At 42.7% G+C, this 26,860-nt stretch overlaps 1 protein-coding gene across 2 annotated transcripts in view; it reads left to right on the top strand.

The window, feature by feature from the left end:
* ATP7A (ATPase copper transporting alpha) overlaps window positions 1-26,860 on the top strand; it is a 27,512-nt gene extending 652 nt beyond the window's left edge. For both annotated transcript variants that reach the window (XM_042040115.1, XM_042040116.1), the window contains exons 2-23: window positions 5,581-5,724; window positions 8,251-8,740; window positions 9,473-10,204; window positions 10,949-11,155; window positions 12,202-12,365; window positions 13,027-13,188; window positions 13,824-13,900; window positions 14,085-14,310; window positions 14,664-14,897; window positions 15,174-15,265; window positions 15,692-15,819; window positions 15,977-16,131; window positions 16,430-16,564; window positions 17,406-17,600; window positions 17,830-18,012; window positions 18,310-18,523; window positions 19,178-19,324; window positions 19,776-19,918; window positions 20,235-20,438; window positions 20,975-21,092; window positions 21,614-21,716; window positions 22,076-26,860. In XM_042040115.1, the coding sequence (XP_041896049.1) occupies window positions 5,617-5,724; window positions 8,251-8,740; window positions 9,473-10,204; window positions 10,949-11,155; window positions 12,202-12,365; window positions 13,027-13,188; window positions 13,824-13,900; window positions 14,085-14,310; window positions 14,664-14,897; window positions 15,174-15,265; window positions 15,692-15,819; window positions 15,977-16,131; window positions 16,430-16,564; window positions 17,406-17,600; window positions 17,830-18,012; window positions 18,310-18,523; window positions 19,178-19,324; window positions 19,776-19,918; window positions 20,235-20,438; window positions 20,975-21,092; window positions 21,614-21,716; window positions 22,076-22,352 (4,494 nt within the window). In that variant the 5' untranslated portion in view covers window positions 5,581-5,616 and the 3' untranslated portion in view covers window positions 22,353-26,860. The remainder of the gene's footprint in view (window positions 1-5,580; window positions 5,725-8,250; window positions 8,741-9,472; window positions 10,205-10,948; window positions 11,156-12,201; window positions 12,366-13,026; window positions 13,189-13,823; window positions 13,901-14,084; window positions 14,311-14,663; window positions 14,898-15,173; window positions 15,266-15,691; window positions 15,820-15,976; window positions 16,132-16,429; window positions 16,565-17,405; window positions 17,601-17,829; window positions 18,013-18,309; window positions 18,524-19,177; window positions 19,325-19,775; window positions 19,919-20,234; window positions 20,439-20,974; window positions 21,093-21,613; window positions 21,717-22,075) is intronic.

Raw genomic sequence — 26,860 nt, 5'->3', positions numbered from 1 at the left:
GCGGGGCAGGGGCCCGGCTCCGCTCCGGGGGCTGCTGCGGCCCCGGCGGGCTGTGCTTATCAGGGAGCACCCGCGTTTAGGGGCTTGGCACGCAGTGAGTCTGCACTCACTTGGAAAAGTCCCCTCTTGTGCTCTTGTCAATGGCCAGAGAAAGTCTACACGCATGAGTCACTGAGCTTCTGTCCCAGTTCTGAGCTGCTCACCTTGTCCCTCTGAAACACCTTACTTAGTGTTTATTCTTATGCCACCTTATGATGGCAGCACTCTGTGCACAAGCACCTTTTTCCAATTAAAAGCATAGTGTGGATATTCTGGAAAAGGTCGAGGAGTTGTTTATGATGCTTTGGGATGAAATCTCACAAAAATGAGCAAGAGCGAAACAGCTTAACTGTTGCCTCCCTGTGTTCATGTTCTGGAAATTGCACATAAGTAGTATAAAGTTGCTTAAAATCTTCCATGCAGTCAGCAAAGATTGTGTTTCTGAACTTAAATACTTGTTGAATTGGGTGGATATAAATAGGTGAAGATTTGGTGGTGTGGGACTTTGTGTGTCACAATGCCCTGTGTGAGCACAAACACAGTTTCATTAGCAATTAATAATTATAATGTGTTTTCTTAGTAGAGAAAAGACCTGAAGCTTTTTTTCCTTCCCAGGTGGCAAAGCAGGGAAGCAAAAACTAACATTATACGTAGTTTGCTGTCTTACTCTTCTTCTTTTTACTGTATAATGCATTCCACATTTTTCTGCTGAGTACTTCGAGACTAAGCTTAAGACTGAGGCGCCCCAGTTGACCTTGGTATGCTCACATAACAAGGGGTTATAAATTATGTCCTACTCATAATATTTCCTATGATTCTTCCAAGGGAACATTCATATTCTGCAAAAATCTGACTTGAAGAGGTTGTGGAAAGCCAAGAACGAGTTAAAGGATTTGCTAAGAATTTGTCTCAAGTTCTGTAAAACTCGTTAGAAGTGAAGCAGAATGCTTTCAATGAGTATTTTTTTTTTTCCCCCATGCAGTTTGTATAGAAATAAATTCCCTCAGAGCAGTTTCTGTCCTCTGCTGACCGAGCAAGGCTTGTTAAAGTCTTGAGCAACATGAATTACAACCTATTTAGAGCGTCATGTAGCTGTGACATTTATTGCAGATGTGCAGTTTCTCTCTCAGTGATTAAGCCTCATCTATCCATGGGCCTATCATGCATATCTCCTATCTAGTCACACTTTCAAATGGATCTGTTTGCCCATGAACCCTATAAAACCTTCTTCCCTATTGGACCCATCTCCTGTTGCAGTTTTTAAGCCCAAGGGTGAGATGATGCAGCTTTTTCCTTTCCTGCCCTTTGCTCTTTTCCATAGGTGCCTGCAGACACTGAGGGACAGGCACCTTTTTTCCATTTAATGTAATAAGTAATTTAGCTTCCTGCTGCCATAAATAAAGTGAACTAAGTAGCACTTGGCCATTTAGAAATTTAATAAAATCCAAAGGCTGTAATTAAACCTGCGAGATTCTGTTGCTGCCATTTGTGTGGTATTTGCCAAGCTGTGACCTCTTTTAATTTCAGCTGTTATAAATTCAAGGTAATTATAGATAAACTGGTGAAAACTGGAGCTGTACAGGTAACCAGAAGCACCTGTCTTTCCTGGTTGTATCCTTACTAATCCCAAAACAGGCACACAGTGTGTCTGTGGGCCACAGAGTGTTGTTGCTCTGTGATGCCTGGGTGAGCTCAGATATTAGAAGCACCACAGTGTCTTTTGTAGAGTTAAATGGGACTCTGAGTTTTTACTGGTGTTGTAACTTCTTCTTTGTACTGCTCATTTTTTAAATTTTCTCTTTTTGATAGTGTGGGTTTACAAATTACTTAACTTTGACTTCATCAAGCCTTTTTTCTTCAGATATTTTACTTACAGTGACTGGTGTTAGCACATCAAAAAAATATTTAGAGAAAATATTTAGAGATTTAGAGTGTCTCAGTCACCCTGTGGTTGATCACTACTGAATTTTCCTTTCCATAGGGAGAAATTTCTGTTGGAAGTAGAAATCACCTCTTTCTGTTGCTTCATTCACTTCATAGAAGCACTAACTGACTTCCTTCAAGAAAATTGAACTAAATACAGAACTGGTAACTTGTAAAGGGAACTGCCATTTCTTTGTATTGTCAAATGCTGAAATTCTTTACTAATTGATGGCAAAGGTGTTTCATAGATAGAGCAATGCACTGGTTAAGAACAAAAGCATAATTTTTTCTCTAAAACCTGTGTAATCCATAACTTACCATCTCAGGTCTTTTCAGGACCTCAGCTTCAGGTCTTTTCTCTATAAGAAAATACGTTATGATTAAAAGGATATGTCCATGCTAACTTGCACAAGCCATTGCTTTAGAATATGTGGACTGCCACAGATACTGACTTCTACATCTATTTTCATGCAAACTTGGGAAAATATTAACCCAAATGAGAACTAGGATTAAATTGTTAATATTTGTGTGCCTTTTGTGTGCATCTAGTCGTGATTCATTGGTGTAACAGGTATTTTGAGTCTGCTTAAGGAAGTCATGGTCTTCCTTAATTTAAAGTTGTCAGGAAGAGGAAATATGACAAATACTTCGTTCAAGTTTCAGCCAAATTCTTTCTATCTTGAAGCACTTGTAAGGGAGGCAGAGCATCAGAACTGAAATGAATATGACAAGGTAGAATACAGTCTCAGATGTAAGCATGTGTTGCCTTTAGATTTAACTGGTTCTCCAGGCAATTTTGCTTGGGGAGGAAAAAAAGGATGTGTCTACTTAGAGTCACTGTGTGTAACCTCATATTTCCTTCTGAGAACAAGATCTCTTCGAAGCTTCAGGAGCACTGGAAATCCAGACAGTTTGGCTTTTGGAAATTTCAGCAAGGCTGTACAGAAAACAGACTGAGAAACAACTCATTAACAGTTCAGTGTTAATAATACCATGTGACTGATTAAAGAGACCAGTATTGCTCATTAGATTTGGACATGTCTCATTTCTTGGAGAACAACCTGTTTTTAAAATTAGTATAAAAACTGTTAGCAACCTGCAAGAAAGCAAATAAAAATCCCTGTTGGTTGTCTTCCCCACCAGCAGGGAGCTGTGAGTGATGCTCATGTCATGGAGATCAGGGACATTCTTAATTGAAGGTCAGAGAACAAAAAGAAGAGCCAGTTTGATCCAACAGATAAATTCTATTGATGGAAGTTCTGCTTTCAGTCCTAGTATTTCAGGGCCTTGAGGGGTTAAAAAGGAAAAATAATTTTAATTTTTTTTTTCTTATGCCTTTATGGTTTTTGTTTGAATTACAGCCTCTTCCAGGAAAGGGTTTTCTCTGCTGTGTTTATGAATGAACAGCAGAAGGGCAAGGAAACGGACTGAGAAAATGGAGGAAACACTTTGGTCATACAAACTGTCGTAATAATAGATGTGAAGAAAAGTTTAATGTTATTTTTACATAAACAGTTGGGTTTTTAATGCGTTGCTGGGCATTTGGTAGCAGTGCTTATGGTTACTGTAATCAGTGTTAATTCACTGGGCTGAGAGTATGGCTGCTGTTAGTTTGACAGAGAACCTTTGATATTGTATCCTGGTTTCTGTAAAAATCGATATTATTGTCCTGTAGCTCAGTCTACTACACCAAAGCACAGGCAAGGCAGCCAGGAGCTCAGCAGCTTTTCCCTGGCTTCCAGCTGTACCCCAGCTCTCCTCCAAGGCAGAATCTTGCCAACCTTTGATCATTTTAGATAGCAGCTCACAGCCAAAGTGTCCCCTTCCTTTATTTTTGTTTTCAAAGTACAGTGTCAGGACAGTTCGAGTTGGTCATGTACCTGAAATGCTTTTTAATTCATGTCTCTCCAAACCTTACCAGAGGGCAGGTTGATCCTGTCTGTGATGTCTCATTTTAGTCCCATCTGCCTGGTTGTGCTCTCAAGTTCCCTGTAAGTCAAGTGCTGTTTGCAACTTTATTTGTGCTTCAGGCTTGTGGGAATATTGGTGTGTCCCTGACTGTGGAGTTACAATGCTGTCCTTGTTTGCTGGGTGTGGGCTGAGCATTCCTTCGGGAAGAACTGGGGGAAGCACAGAGGATTACATTTCCATAGGATGACAGGAAAGCAAGTGTTTTCTTGCATAGCTTAGTGGTTTTTAAAGTATTTTGTCCCTCTGAGTGTGCAGATCAGCCTGAGAAAGGAGCTGCTGTATGAAATTTGCTTAAAATATACTTTCCTGCTGGTTGGTAATTCTTGTGACAGGTGAGAGTTCTACATTTCTGTAATGTGTGGATATTCACACACAAATATTGTGTGTTGCTAATAACTCTGCTAACAGCAGGTGAGAAGTGAGATCTGTAATAACTCCTCAGGCAGAGTTGTCTTATTTCTGTTCTTAGCAGGGATAAGATATATTTAATCTACTGGAAAAGTCACTATTCCCAGTTTTACGTTTCTTTCACTTCTTGTTGATTAAGTTCAGCATTTAGTTTTGTGCATCAGGGCGGTAAACCTGTTTCTATGATGAAACTTCCTTGTATTCTTACGTGGTTTGTAACACATCTCAAAGTGAAACCAGAACCCTTCAGGCCTTCTGTAACAGGGAACAGTCTGGGAATGTCACCAAGGAGCAAGAAAAATTTATTTTACTGAAATCATGTAATTGAGTTTTCCAAGATACGTCCTCAGGGTAAGAAAACAAGTTAAGCTTCTGCTTCACTTCAGCTTGTCAATTAGTCATCAAATTTTACTGCTGCTTTCACTGCTGCCAAACATTAACTGTGATCATTTTCCTGGTCACTAACCTCTCTGTCAATGAAAACTTGCATTACTTTTTTTCAAAATATTGAGAAAAAAATCTGGAGATTTGCTTATTTTGCCCTCTTTTCACCTTAGTCACTTACAGTTTATGCATTGGGCAAAAGAAGTTCTTTGCATTGGCTGTTATTTCTACAAATTAATTTCATTTAGGTTCAGTAATTCTTGTTTTTTGGGCTTGTTTTTATGAGCAAAAATAATAATGATTCTCTTCAGAGGAGCAGAAATTAGACTTTCTGAGTGAGGTGTGGGAAAAAGCTTGATTTGCTTCCTGAGCTAATTTCAGTTTCACTTGTTTTTGCAAACAGAGGGCAATATATGAGAGAAAAATGTGGAAAAACACAGTTATCAGCTGTGCCATCCTCTTGTTTCAGCATTCCAAGAGCTGCTGTCCCCCTCTCTCTCTCTTGCTTCTCCCTATAATTTAATATTTCACACCAGTGAATCACAGCTTGGTGCATGTAATTAAATGATCTCCATTGTAACCCAAATCCAATCATAGATGCCTGAGTGCTTTCCCTTTTTGAAAATTCAGGGGAAGAAATATGTAAAGTTCTCCATTCTGCTTAGGTCTGCTCAGATTTTGACATCTACCAGAGTTCCATGGTAAATCCTAGAATCCCAAAATGGTTTGGTTTGGAAGGGACCTGGAAGCTCCTCTCATTCCAACCCCTGCCATGGGGTCATCTTCCACTACATCCCTGTTTTCATTTCAATTTCTGTGAAATTCTTTAGGAACTAATGTCCTGATTGTTTTTAGCCACCAGCAATGAGAAGACTTGAGTAGAAATTCACGATGGAGGCAAAATCCGTAACCATCGGCGTGGAGGGGATGACCTGCAACTCCTGTGTCCAGGGCATTGAGCAGCACCTTGGGAAGATGAATGGAATCCATAACATAAAAGTAAGTGACACTAGCACTGTTTCTAGCAAAGCTTTGTAGGAGAAACCGTGATAAATTGTGCTCCAAGGGAGGAAAATCATGTGGGAAGAGTTTATTGTGTATGTTTCTTGGGAGGCTGATGTTGGAAGTCCTTTGGTGTATTTCTGGTAAATAAGAGAAAAACAGGTGCTTGCTTCACTGCTGTGGGAGCTAAGTCATTATCTGGTGCTCTTAATTAATTTTCTGCTCTACAATTAATTCAGTATTGTGAAGTAATGGGGGAAAAAAAAGGCAAGAACAGGGTTTGTCCTTATTCAGGCTTTCTTTGCCTGACTTGGTTTTAACTTTTTTCTTAGCTCGAAGGAGATACCAACATTGTTGGTGTTTTTTCTGTCATGGGCAAAATTTTGGACTGTAGAACATTCCAGGGTGAGCTGATTATCCTTGCAGAGTACATCATCTTACAGTAGTTTTAATAATGGAAGCAATTTAAAAGCTGGGAGACTCCTATGAATTTTGTGACCCAGCTTGTGGTAGAAAGAGCAGTTCTAACAACAGAAAATTGAGGAGTTTATTTATTTAGTGTCTGTGTTCTGAAAGCATCCTGTAACATTCTGTAGTTGTTGATTTTACTCCAAAGAAAGTTATATCTTCCTGGTGGTATCAACAGTTAACTCCTATTTTAGTGGGGATATCTTAGGTGAACACTTCCATTCCCAGAACTGGGCACAATTTTAATTTGGGGGGTGTGTGGTCGTCGTCTGTAGCTGGTTTTGCAAGACCCATTGTGGTGCAGTTTCCCTGCAGAGCAGGTGCTGCACAGTTCAGAGCAGTTCCTTTTGGCCTGAAACAGGTGTTTGTGTACACACACACACACAAATTTTGGTGAAAAGCAGCAAAACTTACGAGACAGATAATTTTTCATCTTCCTTCAGCTGTAAAGGAGCTTTAATGTGAGTCTGTGCTCTGACAGCAGTGCCCTGGAGCTCTGAACAGCCCCCTGTGCATGGCCAGATAAATCACTGGGTGTCTGCAAGCATGAACCCAGATAAAGGCTAAAAGCAGCCTGTAAAACTATACCCCCAAGGGAGGATTTCAGAATCCTCCCTTTCTCCTTCTTCTAGCAAAATGTCATTTTGTCAGCCTTGTGTTTTCTCAGGTGATTTCTGTGAATACGCAGGTGACTTTGGATAGGACAGGGAGATTTATACTTTAAATTGATTCAAGACAGTGTGCATCCCCAGTGTCCTTTATGTAAGGAATGAAGCAGGGCTTTAAAAGGACAGTACTAAGACTTTTGTATTTAGGTTTTTAGGTAAATATCCCACAGCTGAATGCTATTTCAAAAGATACGTTGCAAAAACTCAGTCTGAGTAGAGCAGGACTCTACTCTGAGTAGAAACTTTTAAGAGGTCATATTTAGTAATTATCCTTTTTACAGCATCAGAGCTTCAGTCTACCCAGATCAGTCGTTTCAGAAAATTCTCTGGGAATAGTAAAACAGGGTTTAGTTTAATGATTATGGATTAGGTCAACAAGGGACATGAACGTTAGATGACTAATACAGACAAACAGCTGCTTTTAGGTTATGCTGCAATGAAACCAGTAAATGTCCATGTTGCTAATTCTGCTAAGGCCCATAATTGGGGCAGAAATGAGGAAAGATGGTTCTTAAAATGATTTAACTGATACAATTTAATCATGTCTGTGGTCTTTAGCTTGTACCTTTGCCCAGAGGAAAGATAGAATTGAATTGATAGTGTTGGGCCTCTGGCAGGCACTGCTTTTTCCTTTTGGAAACTGCAGTTACTGTGTTTGATATATCATCTGTTGGGAGAAAATTAAATTGAGGATATGTGTACCATCAGATGGGAAAGGTTATTACCAAATAACGATGTCTCTGGATCACCAAAATGTACAGAGAGAGGAAAAACAGATTCTTTAATGTTAGTCACATATCAGGTTTCTGAAGTGAGTTTTGGTGAAGTTTGATGCGGGTTTTTGCTCACAGCAAGTTACCAGCCTGTGCCTCCATTGCCTGGAGATGCTGGGCTCCTTTCACTGCTGCTTAAAGCTGTGGGTTGTTTCAAAGAGTGTTTTCTTCCATCCTTGTAGCCTGAGGGAAGTTACTCCTAACTGCATTAGAATTACTGCTAACTGATTTGGATTTCTTCTGTGGGCTGTTTTGCTCCAGGGATTGAATTGGGTTAGTCATCCCAATTCTAGTGAATTTGGCTCTGGAAGTTTCATTAAATGCGTTGGTGCTGTCTGGATGTTGCAAGTAGAAGTGGCCAGACAGACTTTTAAAGGATTCTGGAGCTGGGAGTCGGGCTGGGATCTGTTCTGTCCAGCCCTGTTGTTGCACAGGAGAGCAGGAATTACTCGGTGGTGGTGGCTTTGCTCTTTGAGGTGAGTAGTGAAAGATAAAGTTATGCTGGACAAGTATTGCTAATATTTGCAAGTAAAAGCAGCTTCTAGTCTGGTGCAGTGTCAGTTCTCAACTTTGTATGTTGCCGTTTGCGAAATTGCTTTGTTTGTCCCCTCGAGGTCTCTCTGGAGGACAAGAACGCCGTTATCATCTACGACTCCAAGCTGCAAACTCCAGTGACTCTGCAGGAAGCCATCTGTGACATGGGATTTGATGCTACCCTGCCTGATTCAAACCCACAGCCTGTTCTACCTGACACAATTTTCCTCACCCTCCCTGCCCAGCCAGCCCTAACACCCAGGCAGATTTGTGCCACGCTGCTGAGGAACAAAGGGATCATGGATGTGAAAGTGTCCTCTGATCAAAGAACTGCAGTGGTGACTTTCATCCCTTCCATCACCAATGGCAGCCAGATTACCCAGATGGTCCCAGGAGTAGATTTGACCATCTCTGTGCCAGAGGTAACACCTGGAACTTGGGAAGATTCCAGCTGGTCCCAGGCGAGCAGCGCTGTGCTGCGCCTGAAGGTTGATGGGATGACCTGTCACTCCTGCACCAGCACCATCGAGGGGAAGCTTGGCAAACTGCAGGGAATTCAGAGGATTAGAGGTAAAACCTTAGTGTGTTGTCGTGTAAATTGAAGCTGGCAAATTGCAAGGAATCCAGCAGATTAGAGGTACAACCTTAGTGAGTTTTTAGCTGAGATAGCTGAGTGTGACAGTGACTCTTTGAGGGACTGGGTATTTAATTATGCTTTTAATATGGACTAGAAGTGAAGAAGGGAGCCCCCATTGTGGGAAGGATGTGGCTGTTACATGTGTGACAGTGTTCAGAGATTGTTTTGCGTTTGGTAGGGAGCCTGGAGTAATTGTGTTCCATAATTTTATTACCAGTTACAGAAATCTCTAATAACAGATGTCTTTTTAAAATTGCAATTAATAGTAGTTCATCTTTTCTGTCCAATTAAAAATTTGTATTGGCATATATGTAATTGTATCTGAAAGGCAAGACCAACTTACTGATACCATTAGCTTTGGGATAAGTGTATTGCCACAGATCCCAAAACAAGGATAAATTCCATAAGAAGTAGTGATGCCATTTGTGAAAATCTCAGGGAAAGAGCAAAAATTTGAGGAGGAGTTGAAAATTGTTGTAGTACTAGACAAAAACTGGTTGAAGAACTGAGTTGTTTGATCTTTACCAAACCAATGAAATCTCCTTTCTGTTGCAATTACATTTCTGACCATTTAAAGTGTTGCTGGAAAGCTTTGACGAGGTCCTGTGATATGCTTATTATGCTTAGGGCAGTGACACACACTTATTTTATTGATTCATTCCCAGTGTCCCTGGACAATCAGGAAGCTGTTGCTGTCTACCAGCCTGCTCTAATTACAGCAGAAGAAATAAAACAGCAAATTGAAGCGGCGGGTTTCACAGCAGCCTTCAAAAAGCAGCCTAGACCCCTGAAGCTCAGTGGGATTGACCTGGAGAGGCTGAGGAATGCTCAGCCCAGAAGCTCTGAGGCATCAGAGAGAGAAAACTCCAGTGGGACTGGCACAAAGACAGTTGTGTTCAGAGTTGAGGGGATGCACTGCAATTCCTGTGTCCTCAACATCCAGAGCACCATATCGGCGCTCCCGGCAGTGACGAGTGTAGTGGTTTCATTAGAGAGCAAATCTGCTGCTATAAACTACAACCCAAGCTTAATTAGCATAGAAAAGCTGAGGAAAGCTGTGGAGAATGTGTCTCCAGAGAGGTTCAGAGTCAGCCTTCCTGAGGAGCACGAGAACGTGGCACTTTTCCCCACGCTGGTGTCTCCACTGGAATCTCACCCTGCATCCAAGGATCCCAGCCAGCCCCTCACACAAATTGTTGTGGTCAATATTGAGGGGATGACTTGCAGCTCCTGTGTGCAGTCCATCGAGGGAGTCCTGTCTCAAAAGGCAGGAGTGAAATCGGTTCATGTCTCTCTCCCAAATGGAAATGGGACTATAGAATACGACCCACTGCAAACAAGCCCGGAGGACTTGCGGTCCTCAATAGAGGAAATGGGATTTGACGCCTCTTTTCCAGGTAATGACATGTGAAACTTTTAAATTTACAAGGGTTGTGCAGTTTTGTTCAGGATTTGGTACCACCCAAGATGAAGTTTAGCAGCTGACATACAGTTTGACATACTTGCCAAGAGAAGCTTTATGTCTTCACTGCAGGTGAGATCATTAAAGATAACGTGCACATCCTTTCATACATCAGATTGGCTCAAATACCTGAGGGGTCACAATATAAATATGTCAGATAAATGCTATTTTATGTCAATAACTGCAGAAGTGGTTGGGTGCTCACACTTAATCCTTTTCACCCTGTTCTTGCACAAACAGAGCGTCCCCTGAATTGCTATAAGGAGCAGTGGCCTGTAGTTCCAGAGCCTTTCTCTAAGGTTATAAACACTGACTTTGCTTATGAAACATGCATTTGCTTACAAGTTCAGCTTTGTGCTCCAGGTAAAGTCAAAACTGGGGGTAAAACTAAGGTTGCAACACAGAGGTTTTGCTTACAGCTACAGGAGAGGACAAAGGATGTGCAAGAGAACAAACACAATGAGGAAAGGCAAAAGGAAAAATAGTAACAAACAAGTAAGTTAATCAGTGGCCAACTTTGTGCTGACTCTTTAACTGACAGAGAGGTGGATGGATCAGCTTTACAAGGTGTGTACAACCACCGTTTTCAGTCTAAACAAACAGCAGTGTGTCTGTCACAGCAGCTCATCACTCCCTGCAGTGGCTGTTCACAAGTCTCAAACTGCAATCTCCTTTCCAGCAAAGGCAGAGCTCCCTGTGACCAAACCTCAGCTCTCCCTCGAAGCACAGTTGGACTCTCACAAGCCTGAGCCACCCTCCAAAGTGCCACCAGCCCACCTTGGCAGGCAGGAGAGCAAGACCATCTCCAAGTGCTATGTCCAGGTCACAGGAATGACGTGTGCCTCGTGTGTAGCCAACATCGAGAGGAATCTGAGAAGGGAGGATGGTGAGATGTGTGTCAGTGTTGTCTGTTACGTTTCCAAGCATTTGTTTTGGAGAATCCATCTGGCTTTTGCAGTGTTTTTAAGGGCTGGGTTTTCAGGACAGGTGTTTCTGCTCACCTCTGGTCCATAGGACAGGAACAGGGATCCTTGCTGCTTTATGGATGTGCTGCCCAGACACTGCTGTTGCAAAAGCAGCAGCTGAGTGCTTCAAGGAATACAGGGATGAAACATGGAATCCTTTTGAAGGTAAAACAGCTCTTTCCTACTGCAGGGAGGTGCCCAGGTGTGCAGCTGAAAGGCAGAAGGAGATGTGTGCTTTAGGGAGCTGTGACAGAGGGACTGTGTGAGTGGATTAGAGGGACACAGGGTAATTTTAGCTCTGCGAGTCAGGGCAGTGGTGTCTGTGATTATATTTGCAGGAACAAACAGCTGCATGACTGTGATGTAACAGTCATTAATGCAGACTGTGTTTAATTAATAATTTAGTGTAATTAATAATTTAATGATTTAATTTAATTAATGATTTAATTTAATGAAGATGGATGGGTTTCGAGTTAGCCTGGATTTTAATTTTTTTCATCCTAGAAAATGGATGAATCTAAATCCTCTCTGTGCCCATTAGGATTGCACTGTTAGATCTGCCCTTTCTCATTCAGGTTCTCTCTTGAAAAGAGGCTCCTAGAAATGGTAAATGCAGGTCAGAGAAATAAGAAGCACTGTATTTTAGAAGAACTTCTTTTAAGTAAAAATAGATAATTTTTATTATAGCATAGGCAGAATTAGATTTGTCTATTTAATATAATTATTTGTCTAATTAATTTGTAATTAGACTGTTAAAGGCATGCTGCTCATATGGAGTAATGCTTTCATCTGTCACACCTGCACTGAGGTGCTGGTGTTGGTGTAGCTTCCAAACATGAGGATATTTTTCTTTCTGTACAACACAGAAGCTTTCCCAATTTCAATAAACTGTGTTGTGCTCTCACATTACAATAAATGCAGGCTGTTTCTTAAGCCTCATCTGCCACTCACACATTTTGTTTCCTAGGAATACACTCGATCCTTGTTGCCCTCATGGCAGGGAAGGCAGAAGTGAGGTACAACCCTGCTGTCATTCACCCTGCAGCTATTGCAGAGCTCATTCGGGAGCTGGGCTTTGGAGCCACCGTGATGGAAAACTGCGGGGAAGAAGATGGGGTTCTGGAACTTGTTGTAAGCTGATCATTAAACCCAGCCACCCTCAGCTTTTATTGCTTTTATCTGTTGGATGTGCTTGTGTTAGTGTCCACTTCCTGGAGTTTAATCATGTCACAGAACTTAATTTATAAAAAATGAAGTATAAGGGTACATGAGGTATGTATCACAGATTTTATCTTGTCCTGCAAACTGTGCTGGCTCACTACTACTACACTGAAAATGCAGAGAAATGCTCCTGTATTTTTCTGTTTGCTCTTCCTGTTGCCAGAATTTACTTTTTTTTTTTTCCTTTTTGAAGCTGAGTATAGCTCAGTGTCCCCCAGCTCAGAGACTAAACAGCTAACAGAGTTTTAGCAGGGCTTAATAACCTGGTCTTTAAGCTGTGCTTCCTCTAGAAGGATTGGAGGGGCCCCTGAGCAGCATGGTTTTGTGGGAGACATCCCTGCCCATGGCAGGGGGTTGGAACTGGATGGTCTTTAAGGTCCCTTCCAGCCCAAACCATTTTATGATTCTACAGCGCTCCCATCTTTAACTAGAAAGATCCATCTCACTGCTTCCCATCCAGATTAAAGCAATAAATAATGCACCATAGTCACAAGCACTCTTCCTACTTCTTAGGATGCATTTGCCAGGTAACCTGTGCTTTGCTAACAGGAAGGAACCTTTTATTTTACAGGTGAGGGGGATGACCTGTGCCTCCTGTGTGCACAAGATAGAATCCACCCTCATGAAGACCAATGGTGTTCTGTACTGCTCGGTAGCTCTTGCAACCAACAAAGCCCACATCAAGTATGACCCTGAGGCCATTGGTCCTCGAGATGTCATACAAGTGATAAAGGTGAGTTTCATGTAGGCACCAAGTGTCCTAAAATATCCAGTGTCCTTGGAAGAGTTACACATCCCAGAAATAGAAGGAGGAGCTCTTAAAGCAAAAAATAGGTCTCTTTTCTTCCATCTGCTTTCTTCTTAGTGCAGGTTTCTGCAGCTAATATGTGTGTTCTGGCTCAAAAATGCTCTGTTACAACTTTGCCTAAGTTTTTAAACAGAAATAAAGTGAAACCCAGGTCATGGTAGACTTGGAGATACCAGCTATAGGTTTGTAGAAAAATAAAAGCACATCTATTTAAAAATAAAGCACTGTAGCTGGTGAGAGGTGAAATAAGTTTCTCAGCCTTCTTCAGTTTCTCTGTTTCTGTGCTTTAGGAACAACCATTTTGGAAAGTCACACTTTAGAATAGCATTTTATTCCCAAAAGGTTAATTTCTACATCAGATTGCTTTTCTCTCTTTGTAAGGTTACTAAACATTAGTAACAGACAACAGTAAGTAAACAACAGTTACATTTCATATCAGAAATGTTAATAAAGTTAATTAAAGGTAAGACTGGCACCACCAGTAATTTGGCAATAACTGAGCACAAAGTGTATTTTAGAACTGACTGTTCTCATTTTTATTACTGGGCTTTTTTTCTTAGGATTTAGGTTTTACTACTTCCTTAGTCAAAAAGGATAGATCAGCCAGTCATCTGGACCACAAACAGGAAATCAGGCAGTAAGTATTCCTGAGCATGCTAAGATTCTGTAAACATCTTTGATTCTTCTTTGTTACTCAAGCATCAATTTAGGATATTTTGTGTGACTGTGCAGACTTACTGCTTAAAATATCCTCCAGCACTTGGCTGCAATACAAGTTTTTTTTCCTTTTTTTTTTTTTTTTTTCTCTTTTTAAATCTGAGGTGGAAAAGGTCTTTTGTTGTGAGCCTGGTTTTCTGTATCCCTGTCATGGGGCTGATGATTTACATGATGGTAATGGACAGCCAGCTCTCGGATGCTCACGCACATCACAACATGAGCAGTGAGGAAATGGAGGCCCTCCACTCCTCCATGGTCCTGGAATACCAGCTGCTACCAGGATTGTCTGTCATGAATTTCCTGTCGTTTTTACTCTGTGTCCCTGTACAGGTGAGTGGGGTTATGGCAACTCCTGCTTTGTTGGGCTTAAATGCTCAAAATGGAAGGTGATGAAGAAATTAAGTTTGAAAAGTGAATGTAATTATGCTGATGCAAAATGGTTGTGTTGCCAAAATAGTTGGTTCTGGGGACTGTCAGGGGTGGGGCAGGGTAGGCAGTGGAGAGATGTTGTGCACCTGAGGCAGCTGAATCCCACTGGGAGGGCACTGGAAATACTGAGAGTACTGTGGGAGGACCACAGCCTCAGCTAGAGCTGGGATTTTGCTCAAGGAGAGAGGCAAATAACACAACTAAAATGGAAAAGCTGCTGCTGTGTGTTAGAGATGTGCGAAATGCCATTGCAGGTGTTCGGAGGGTGGCACTTCTACATCCAGGCCTCCAGAGCACTGAGGCACAACACTGCCAACATGGACGTGCTCGTGGTGCTGGCAACATCCATTGCCTTCCTCTACTCCTTTGTCATCCTCCTGGTGGCAATGGCTGAGAGAGCCAAGGTGAACCCTGTCACCTTCTTCGACACCCCCCCCATGCTGTTCGTGTTCATCTCGCTGGGCCGGTGGCTGGAGCACGTGGCAAAGGTGAGGAAAAGAGAACCCCAAGGCACTGAGAATCATTTCAGAATGTTGTGAACCTTGTAAAAACACCCCGTGCAAAAGCTTTGCTGGGTTCTTTTAACCTTCCGTGTTGTAAAATCATCTTTAGTAACCGAACTAATAAAAGTGTGACTTAATATCAGACTGTTTGCAGAAAGTGTTGTCTAAAAAGGGTAAATTGCAACACACACAGTTGTCATTTACCCAGCTTTTTTTTTTTTCAATAGTATAGTCAGAAAAATATGAAAATTATTATTCTAGGGTAAAACCTCAGAAGCACTGGCAAGACTAATTTCATTACAAGCTACTGAAGCTACTATTGTTACCTTGGGCCCCGATAACGTTCTTTTAAGGTATCTTGCTTTGTCATTTGCTTTTTCTGTTGTTCTTTTTTTGTTGTTAACATGCTTAATTCACAGACAAATTTTACTATTCTATAGAATTATGAAGCAAATAATTTCAAATTTGCTGGCAGATAAAAATATTAAAATGCAGAATTAACACTGCTCTGCTTTGTTTTATTGGTTCACTGCTTTATTGCTGGTTTTTGTTTTTGGTTTTTTTTTCTGTGATAAGACAATTAGTGGATTTTCTTAACTGGAAAGTAAATAAAATTCTGGTAAAATAGGGCATTTCAAAGAGCACTGCTATAACTTTCTTGTGGTCATTTTGGTATGCACTAATGCCAGCCAGTGGGGTTGTGCTTTGTGTGTAGTGCAAGCTCCTTTGCCTGGGTCGCTCCAGTTCCAATCTCTTATAAAACATTTGCCCTGTTCCAGTGAGGAGCAAGTCGATGTGGAACTGGTTCAGCGAGGTGACATTGTCAAAGTGGTCCCAGGAGGCAAATTCCCAGTGGATGGCCGTGTTATTGAAGGACACTCCATGGTGGATGAATCTCTCATCACAGGTCAGCATTTGCTTTTTCCAAGTGTAAAAATGTTTTCCTTTAACCAAATCTGCAGACAGGAAGTCAAAGCTGATGTTCTCCCTCTTGTCAGGAGTTGGCAGCTGTCCCAAAGGTGCATTTTTCAGCAGTGTTGTGTCTGTTGTTGCCTTTCTTTCAGGTGAGGCCATGCCTGTGACTAAAAAGCCTGGCAATACAGTTATTGCAGGCTCCATCAATCAGAACGGGTCCCTTCTGATCTCTGCCACCCACGTGGGAGCTGATACCACTCTTTCCCAGATTGTTAAACTTGTGGAGGAGGCCCAGACCTCAAAGGTAGAGTATCATCAAATTTAGCACTCAAGGTTTGCTGTCTCATGCAGGCACCAGCACACCAAATCACTGGAGGGGTGGCTGAAACTGCTTGGATTTGAATTGCAGCTGCATAATGAAATATCTTGCTGAATAAGGGCTTTGATCCTGTCTACTGAGCCAAGTCTCATCCTGTTATTAAGTAAATCTGTAATTATAAAGTGTGGCAAGCCAAGTGTGCTGCAAGCAGCAGCTGTGATTCTTCTCTTCTGTGCCTTCAGACACAAACATGATGGTGCTGAGTGATGTTTCTCCTTCCCAGGCTCCCATCCAGCAATTTGCAGACAAACTTAGTGGCTACTTCGTTCCTTTTATTGTGGCTGTGTCTGTGGTTACCCTTCTTGCCTGGATTATAATTGGGTTTGTGGATTTTGAAATAGTGGAAAAATACTTTCTGGTAAGTCTCCTTAAGCACCTTCTGAAATATTTAATAAACAGCCTTACAATTCTATTAGACTGCAGTGGTTCCCTTTCTGGATTACCCTGCAGGCAGTCGCTGACTATTGCTGCTCTTGTTAGTACATTTTTTACATTATGTATTTTTTTTTATACTCTATCACTCCTGCAGTTAAAGAGAATCTACATTAATTAACTCCTGTAAGTTAGAATTTTTAAAAAAAGTTAATTAAAAGAAGTAAATATTAAACATCAAAAATTTCCCACCATCCATCCCTTCTCTGTGAGGGGAAAAAAAAAAAGTCCCTCCTGTCAAAAGCTCCAATTCTGCATCTGGCTCTGTTAGCACAGCTCTGTGTAAATTCATCTTGGGAATCAGTGGAATTCATCTTCGTTACAAATTCCAGAGGAGGGTCAGGATCCCAACTTGGATTTAAGGGTTGCTTAGATCACAGGTTTCTTGTTCCAAAACTATTTCTGATTAGAATTTCTTAGTTTCCAAGAAAGTCTATCAAAGATATATACAGTAGGGAGAAAAAAAAAAGCAGATATGAAGATGGCTATCTTTTATTACAGTGCATCATTAAAGAATTGTAGCACGTGGTGTCTTGTTTAGGAAAACGTCCTATAAATAAAACAATCGAGCGTAGATGCAGTATAGAACAGAATTGGGTTAAATAGTCATTAATTTAATCATTCATCTTAGGTTTTGCACAATTTGCCTGTGCTTTACTTCAGTAGCTATATTAGCAGACGTTTCCAACCTCCAGGGCAACATGGAGTTGAACGAGTTGTTCCTACTGTTCACTTTTCTTCCCTGACCAACTCCCCTCTGTGCCCAGGGCTACAACAAGAGCATTTCAGCAGCAGAGGTGATCATCCGCTTCGCCTTCCAGGCCTCCATCACGGTGCTGTGCATTGCCTGTCCCTGCTCCCTGGGCCTGGCCACCCCCACGGCCGTCATGGTGGGCACGGGCGTGGGGGCCCAGAACGGCATCCTCATCAAGGGCGGGGAGCCCCTGGAGATGGCACACAAGGTGGGCACTGGGGTGTGCCCACAAGGACTGTCCAGCCTGGGGGTGGTGGCGTTTTGCCAGCTGTCGTTGGAGCAGGTGATGGAATGTTCTGGTGGGTCCCATCCAGCTCGGGATATTCCGCGTTAACATTGTCGCGCCGTGTTCACGTTTGGTTAAAGGAGGTGCTTTTCCAAGCAATCTGCACCTCCGTGATGGGTTCATGGAATCAAATCTTCCTGCTTTCCTGCAGGTCAAGGTGGTTGTGTTTGACAAAACAGGGACCATCACCCACGGCACTCCTGAGGTGATGCAGGTGAAGTTCCTGGTGGAGGGGAGCCACCTCCCTCGTCACAAAATGCTGGCGATTGTGGGCACAGCCGAGAGCAGCAGCGAGCACCCCCTGGGAGCAGCGATCACAAAGTACTGCAAAAAGGTGAGGGGCTCCCACAACACTGCCTGCTCCCACTCATGGAAGAACCTCTCTTGCAGGACTTCATAAATACCACAAGGCTGTTCATGCTTATTAAATAATTGCTGTTTAATTGGGTAAGCTGAAAATCGTGGAGCCACATAAATCACACCGTATTAGATCCACCATTCAGACTTAGATTTTGATGATTATTTCCCTCCTCCTCTTTGTTCAACTGCACTTTCTTTTGTGGGCTTTATAATTGTGTTGTGCTATTACATATTTAAAAATTTCATCAGTTTCCATCCTTTTTTTTCCTAGGAGCTGAACTCAGAAACCCTTGGGACATGTACAGATTTTCAGGTAGTTCCAGGCTGTGGCATTAGTTGCAAAGTCTCCAATATTGAAGCTTTACTCTACAGGAAAAACAGAATGGTTGAAGAAAACAACGTTAAAAATGTGACACTTGTGAAAATTGAGGAGAATGCAGACGAATCAGTGCACCCTGCTTTGATCATTGATGCTGAGCTGCCAAGTAAGTTAATTCTGGGTTCGAGAATAAAATGGGGGTTTTTGATTTTGTGTCTTTAAGATCCTTAAGAGTGAGGTTACTTATTTCTGCCTTGGAGAACCGGGCTGACATCAAGGCACACATTAAACAGTTGCTCATTAGTTTATTTCATGCTCACACATCACTCAGAACATTTAAATGAAATACAATTTCAAGTTGCATGTTGAATATGGGACTGGATAATCAGACAGGAGTTGTCTGTCTGCTCTCTCTGGCTTTACTTTGTTTCATCCCAAGTTACCATTTGCTAGCCAAAATTATGGGTATTTGCATAACTAATTAGTTTTCACTCAAGAACAGCTCATTTTTAGGTTTTTCAACTCCATTGAGCTGTTCATAGAAATCAAAAGCACTGAGAAGGGGAGTTGGTCCTTTGACCTGGGGTTTTTGGCCCTCTGACATGGGGTGACTCCCCAGGACTGAAGAAATATTGGTGTCTCCCTTGTTAAGGACACATGAAGAGATTGGTTGGGCAGAAAATACAGAGAAATTCTTTATTTCTGTTTGGATTTCCTGCAGTGCTGTTCCAGTGCATACTGGGAGAGCCTGGCTGGGATGAGCTGCAGGGGAGCTCCCTGGTCATCCACATGATGGTAGCATTGTGCTTTCTTCCTTCAGCTACTGTGACCTCTCAGAAATACTCAGTTCTCATCGGGAATCGGGAATGGATGACCAGGAATGGCCTCCTGGTGAGAAATGAGGTGGACAAAGCCATGATGGAACACGAGCGGAGAGGCCGCACGGCTGTTCTGGCAGCTGTGGATGGTGAGTTCAGGGCTGCTGTACTCAGTTTGGTTGCCACTAAGTACCACATAAAACATCACATAAATTGGAATTAATAAATAGCGATGTCGTAGCAGCTGCACCTGAAGCAGGGTAATGGGCTGAAAAGAGATCATTAATCAGTTTTACAGCACTTTCTTATGGGAAAGGCTCTTCCTACCCAACTTAGCTGACAGGAGAGTTGGGCATAATAATAAAATGCAAAGACTTCAAAGAAAGCAAAAAGGGAGAAAGGAGGAAAAAAAGGAATTTTTTTCCGTTGTGGTTGTACAGTCCATGCTCTGTATAGCTTTAAACCTTGCTGCCCTGATACCTGTTCTCATCCCACTTTCTACTGTCAGTATGAACTGGTTCTGGAACTGGACTTACTGGGAGAAGTTCGTTTTTCTAAATCAATAAAGATCTTTATTACAAACATTTTCTTTGTTTTCAGGAGTGCTCTGTGGCTTGATAGCTATTGCAGATACTGTGAAGCCAGAGGCTGAGCTGGCAGTGTACACTTTGAAGAGCATGGGGTTAGAAGTTGTCCTCATGACCGGTGACAACAGCAAAACAGCCCGGTCCATCGCCTCTCAGGTGGGCTGGTGTCCTGTGCCTGGGGCTGGTTTCAGCAGGAAGGGTGGTGTGGCATGTTGATATTGCTGGTGGCTGGTCTGTTGTGAAAGATGGTAATATAAAAAAATTCAGAATAAATAGGGCATGCAAGAAGTTTTTGAATAGAAATAACATCAGCTGTGAATTCAGAGCTGTTTTCATATCATCGGCTGGGTTTGCTCTTTAGCTCATGAATGATAATATGGGTTTCACTCTTCCTGGCCACATCATTCCAGGCAGGAGCTTTGACAGCTGCTGGAAAAGCTGCAGCACAGTTGTGTCCTCTCTCTCTGTCCAGGTTGGCATCACCAAAGTGTTCGCGGAGGTTCTCCCCTCGCACAAAGTGGCCAAAGTGAAGCAGCTCCAGGACGAAGGGAAGCGAGTGGCCATGGTGGGAGATGGGATCAATGACTCCCCAGCCCTGGCCATGGCCAACGTGGGCATTGCCATTGGCACGGGTACGGATGTGGCCATCGAGGCAGCTGATGTGGTTCTCATCAGGGTAAGAAACTGGAGTTAAAGGGAGCTCGTAGGAGGGGTCAGAAGGCCCAGAGTGTTGGGGTGATGCAGGAGTGCACAGTCTCCATAATCCAGGAGAACTGGAGCAGAGGTTGTCCTCCCTGTGTTTAGATCAGTGATTATCCCATGAAGGAAACTTCTGAGTTTTCTGGGTACTGGCCATTTTGGGGTAATTAAAGTTTGCGAGTGCACAAAGGAGGAAAGTGACCTGTCCTTTGGCAAACATAAATTACATTTAGGTAACGCACCACGGCACCTCCAGCGTTACAGGCACTTCTTCCTACACATCAGCAACACCCTGGCAGACTGTGGTCAGTGTTTGGAGCTGTCCTGTGAGGTGCTGTGGATGTTACTTGGATTGTGATGGATTGGCACTGACCAGAGCAGCCTCCAGAGGGCTTACTGTGATTAGCCTGTTACATCCAGTGCACTGCAGTGAGCTGTAGAACAGGACTATGCTGGCACTACACGTGTGCTTTCTGATCTATCTGACTGCTCCAATAAACATTTTCACTGCAGGATGACCTGATGGATGTGGTAGCAAGCATAGATTTATCCAGGAAAACTGTGAAGAGGATCCGGATCAACTTTGTCTTTGCTCTAATTTACAATCTCATTGGAGTTCCCATAGCTGCAGGTGTGTGAGTGTTGCCTGCACTAATTGGATTGGGCTCAGTGAGTAGAAGATGGCAGTGATTTACTGTTGTGTGGGAGAGTTCCCATTGTCTTTATTTCTGGCTGGCACTAAGGGCAGAGTTCTCTGCCTGGGGATGCTGCAGTGGAATATTTGTGAGCTGTCCTCATCCCACTCTATGGCTGCTATGGATGTGCTCAGCACATCAAAACAACTTCAGGATAAAAGGTTTATTGAAAGAGCCTGGTCCTGTGAACAGTTTTATTGTAGGGTGGGCAGGACATGCCACCTCTGAGTTTCAGACTCTGCAAGTGCAGCACATCCAGGTGTGTATTCACCTGAGGTTCTTATTAAGATAACCCCCAAATCCCTATGGATTAAATATGGGTCATTTAAACTAAAATCCCATTTACTAACAAATTAAAAAACAACTAAAACTAGACAGTCCACATGAAATTGTATCTATCGGTAGATGAATAATGCAGTGTTCCTGCTCTGAACTTGCTGCTGGTGTAATTTTCCAGGTGTCTTCCTGCCCATTGGTTTGGTTCTGCAGCCCTGGATGGGATCTGCAGCCATGGCTGCCTCCTCAGTCTCTGTTGTGCTTTCTTCTTTGCTCTTAAAGATGTGAGTAGGAACAGTCTTGTGGTTTGTACCTTGGGTTTGAAGCTCGGGTCTTTTACTGTGAGTGGCAGAAAATAAATGTGAGACTGAGAGAGATTCTGAAGGCTTTTGAAGAACAGTTCCAGCAAGTCTGTGTTAAGCAGACAGTAGTGTTTAAAAATATAATTTCTAATGTGAAGAGTTGTACAAATTAGAAGTGTTCAGAATGGGAAATTCCTTAGTGGCCTTTGTGTGTTTGTGAGAACTCTTGTTGTCAAATTACAAATGCTGCTGACTTGTGCATAATCAGTTTCTATCCATATTTCCGTGTACTTCACTCCAGCCTCAGAGGTATTGATACATTTTTGTTTTTCCTACCTTAGGTACCAGAAACCAAGTTCTGAGAAGCTGGAGTTCCGTGCTCGTGGTCAGCTGAGGCACAAGAGCCCCTCAGAGATCAGTGTCCGCGTGGGGATCGACGAGAGCGGGACTGGCTCCCCTAAGCTGAGCCTGATGGATCGAATCATCGCCTACAGCAGAGCCTCCATCAACTCCCTGTTCTCAGACAAGCGTTCAGTGAACAGCGTAGTCCTCAGTGAGCCAGACAAACATTCACTTTTGGTGGGGGATTTTGGAGAAGATGATGACACAGCCTTATGAAAGACTCGTTCCTCCCACCCCCACTAAGGCAAAACAAAAAAACCCCGAAGCAAAAAACACAACCAGAACAGCTGTGGTGAGGTCTGTGCATGTTTTGATCCTTGTGGAGGTCTTTTAGATGCATTTCTTCTTCAGTGTAGAGGTAGTTTTTGCAGTGACTTTCCAGGATCTTTTGTGGTTTTTAATCTAGACTTACCAAAAATATCTGGTGTGGGGCTGTTGATGCTCACAAATGGGGCTGTGTTCCCATTCCATGGAGCTTGCAGTATAGCATTTATTTTGGCAAATTGTCAAAATACAATTAAGGAAGCTAAGGAACCAGAAACTCATTTCTCAGCCTTATACCAGGCTATTTTATGTGCAGTGGAGTTCAGTACTGTGTTAAAAAATTGTGAATTTGCATCTGCAAAATCCTGAAGGTTTTGTTTGCAGAGAGATGTGCCTTACTTCAGAACCCTCTCGCTTCCACAGCCTGCCTTCTGCCAGAAATGGGTCCTCTCATATGCCTTTTCTTCTTGTCAACATCTGGTTCCAGCTTTTCGCACTCCAGGCTTCAAATCACCTCCATGGGATCTGGATTCCTGTGTGGTGGAAAACAGGGAGGTTTGGGGCTGAATCCACACTGAGCTCTGCACATCCTGCCCCAGGACACTCCTGCCTTGAGACTGTCTGCCTGAAGGTTGTCCAGGTTGGGAGGTTTGCTCATTCCCAACCTCTCCTAAGCCAAAAACTCCTGCAACACCTGAATGCAATGCCAGTGTGAGGTGTATTAGCCAAAATGTTCAGCTTTAGGAAGGAGCAGTGCAGTTAGTGCTCACCACCAGAATCTACTGGCACTCCTTCAATGAACCAGGGGAGTTTGTCACACAGACTGCCTTTAAAATCTCTACAGTTCAGTCTTTGCTTGTAAAGGTGTCTGTATTCTAGGAATGGCCCAGCATCACTGCATTGGTTGATGCAAACCCCCTTTGTTTGGTCTGTGCAGATCCAGGCACTGTGAATTCAGACAGCTGTCATTTGTTACTGAACTGCAATATCAAAATGCAGCTTTTGATCATGAAATCATGAATATCAAAAATATCCTCAGTGAGAGATGCCCATCAGCCAGTAGCTGGTTACCTGTTTGTTACTCACTGATCCTTGCTCTCCCCATGCACTGCTGAGGCAGCCATCAGCACCAGTTGCTGGGTTCAGTAATGTTCAATTTCATTATGAAGTGCAGTCCATGATGTAAATGTGTACTGATTGTGCTTGTAGAAGAGAAATGCTCAGTTTGGTGTAGATAAAGAGATTCTCTCTAATGTTCTGCTTTTTAACTCAAATCCTGATGTCAGGGCATAGATTGTGTGTGTAAAAAGTCCTGAGTAAACAGCTCTTGCATTTCATCTGAGAACCACCAGGAAAATCCCGTTGTGTGAGAGCAAAAGAGCTGTACTGGGGGATGTGTTGTTAGGAAATCAGGATACCTGTATTGCAGTCAGGAGAGCAGCATCAAATGCTGCTGCTGCTGCTGGTTTAAGAAACAAAATACTTCTGTAGCAGGATTTGAGTTCTTAATATCTCTACATGAATACAGAGTATTTTTATAAATTAGATTCCAGCTGTATGTAATATGTAGTGTTGTTACATGCTGAGATAGATCAGTGCACAGCCATTCCGTGGGGTTTTGTTCTCAGTTTGGGTCAGTTGTCTCAGTTTGCAGCAGCAGAGCTGTTCTTACAAAGCAGATCATTACCCAAAGCTGTATGGTTTTGTTAGGATGTGTTTTAGTGCTTCACAATCATGCAAAGACTTCAGTTGTCTTGTTTATCCAACCTCCTTCTTGGTGTTCTTGGCACAGTTGTGCAGGTGAAAGGGAGGTGTTTACGTATTTCTGTCTGTGCTGTGGGTGGTCTGTCACTCCTTCAGATGGGAGTTTCAGTGCTGCCTGGGGAGTGGATGGCATGGAAATGACACATCACCCTCCAGGAAACAGGGAGGTAATTCAGGGTTGAGTTCCTGGTTGGTAGATAAAGCAGCATAAAGAACTTCTTAAACTATTTCCAAATACATTTGTAGAGCACATTGCCTTCGGCCTTTAGTTGTCCAAGTGCTGTGTGGGTTGAATGTTTACAGCTTTACCTCCAACTTTTTCCCAACACAGATGTTTTTCTAGGCTTTATCATTTTCTGTGAAACTCGGTGTTTGATCCAAGTACAGCAAAATAAGGCTCTTTTTCCAAACCAGGACACTTAAAGTGGTGCAGAGATGATTATCAGGGAATAAGGAACAGCAGCTGCTATCTGGGAGGGATGTGAGAGCAGCTTGTAGGGACAGACAGAGGATCAGGCTCTGGGGAGAGGAAATAACTGAGCCCAAAGGGAGGTGGGGGCAAGGTGGTTGTGATAAACTCAGATTTTTTGAAAGCAGGTTCTCTGTCCAACACTCCCAAGGGTGAGGTAGTGACTTCTAGGATGTTTAACTTGTGATTAAAATACTGTAAAAGGTGCTTTACGTTGAAGAACCAAAATCCCCTTCAGTTTGAATGTACAGTGCAAGTGGAATCGTGTGTGGGAGCTTAGTGTTTTCCCAAGTGTGAAAGTTTTAATGTGTAAATAGGTTGCTCCTGTTGGAGACACTTTAAATTTCTGAATCCAAACTATTACTTGGAAGCACTCAGTTACAAACAATATTGTATTATTCCTTTGTCTATTTTATTGTTTTCTGTATCTAGCTATTTATAAACCTGTGCTCTATTTAATAAAAAAGTACATACGCTCCAGGCTTCACAAGTTGCTCTTTGAATCTTACCAAACTTACTTAAACTTTTAAAAGAGTTTAAAACACTTGAAATTCTATACAAAAAAATATGAAGTTGACAGAACACAGAACACAATGGAAGCAAGAAAACACTTTTATTTATTAAAAACTATGCTTTTTTTTTTTTTTTTTTTGCTTTGAACTTCCAACAAAATGTTTTAAACTGGAGAATTTTTGTTCTTCAGTTTTAGTGATGAATGGAGAAGGGAATGGTAATGCAGGGCTGTTACAGTTCTTTGCGTCTCAAAACATGTTGTCTCACGTTTCCTATTCTTCTAAGACTGTGCCTCCATCATTCTGATGGCAATTAGAAGCTATGTAATAAAAATGTAGCATCTAAAGGCTGTTTTAAATCATGTTCTTTCATCTCCTGTAAGTATTTGTTGCTGTCTCAGCAAAAGGCCAAGGATTGGGTGTTAGGTGTAGTTCCAGCTCTGCTGAACACAGCCTTGAGCAAACACTGAGCCTGTATGGAACTGCAGGGCTGGGGGCAAGCGGGGCTGGTGAAAGTTGGGAAATTGTGGAATAATCTCATGTGGGAATATCCCTGTGTTAGGAAGGGGGGAGCAAAAAATGGAGGCTGGAAGAGGCTGCTGGAGGTCACATAATAAAAACCTGTCCCAGCAGTGGAGCCAGAGCTGCTCCCCCAGGACTGAGGTTTGTAACATCTCCACACCCTGTGGGCAGGCTTTTCCAGGGGTCACTCACCCTCCCTGTAAAAAAGGGGGTTCTTGCGTTAGGATGAAATTCCCCATATTTTGGTTTTTGCCTCTTGCCCCTGTTCTGTCACTGGGTGACAAAACCTACAGTTTTAGCTCTCATGGTTTGGAAAATGCAGGTTTGTTGCACAAAAATAATAACCAAAAGCTTTGGGATTGTTTCATTTAGGCCTTGAGTTATTTTGGGTTAAGGCAGTGTGTGAACCTTCTTGTTTCAAATAGAACTGTTCTGTTTTGGCTCTGACTGAATTAAAAATAAATAAATAAAAAAAAAGCCAAACCAAAACTTCATTAAGGTCGTAGCGCCCTTTGTGCTGCTGCCTCCTGATTTCCTTAAACTTTTATTAAACGGTCCCTTTTCTTCAACTTTCCTTCAAATTCTACAAAGTGAAGCTCGGTTTGGCAGCTGCGCGTGCGCGGATCAGTGCGCATGCGCGGGCGGGGACGCATCACCCGTGATCCCTCCGCGGGCAGGACCGCATCACAAATAGTCCCTCTCGCGGATCACTCCGCGTGGGGACGCGTCACCCGTTATTCCTCCGCGGGCAGGACCACATCACAAATAGTCCCTCCTGGCGGATCACTCCGCCTGCGCATGCGCATAACCGCTGATCCCTCCGCGGGCGGGCCGCAGCACCGCCGATCCCTCTGTTCTGAACGGGATTGTGGTGTTGGCTTTTTGCACGTTCCATCATTGTTAGGAATGGATTGTGATGTTGGTTTTTTTCACGGTCCTTAATGTGAGAGAAGCTTTGCCTGGGTTCTGTAATGTAACGCTGTAGAATGTCTGTAGTTTGGGTGCTCCGTTTGGGAAGGATGGGGGGGGGTCTTCACATTCCTGGAAAATCTTATCCGAAGAAAAGAACCCGAAACCAGAGGGAATGGAGCCAAGGAAAAAGATAAGACTGATAAGATGATACTCAGCAACTCCAAAGAATTAATGAATGATGCATGATGGTGATGAATAAAAATAAGCGATGTACTTTTAAA

Source organism: Corvus kubaryi, unplaced genomic scaffold, assembly GCF_017639235.1.
Source record: "Corvus kubaryi isolate FWS band 111438036 unplaced genomic scaffold, C.kubaryi_AGA036_p1.0 37395, whole genome shotgun sequence".
Taxonomy (NCBI): Eukaryota; Metazoa; Chordata; class Aves; order Passeriformes; family Corvidae; genus Corvus; species Corvus kubaryi.
This window is presented reverse-complemented; position numbering and strand designations above follow the sequence as displayed.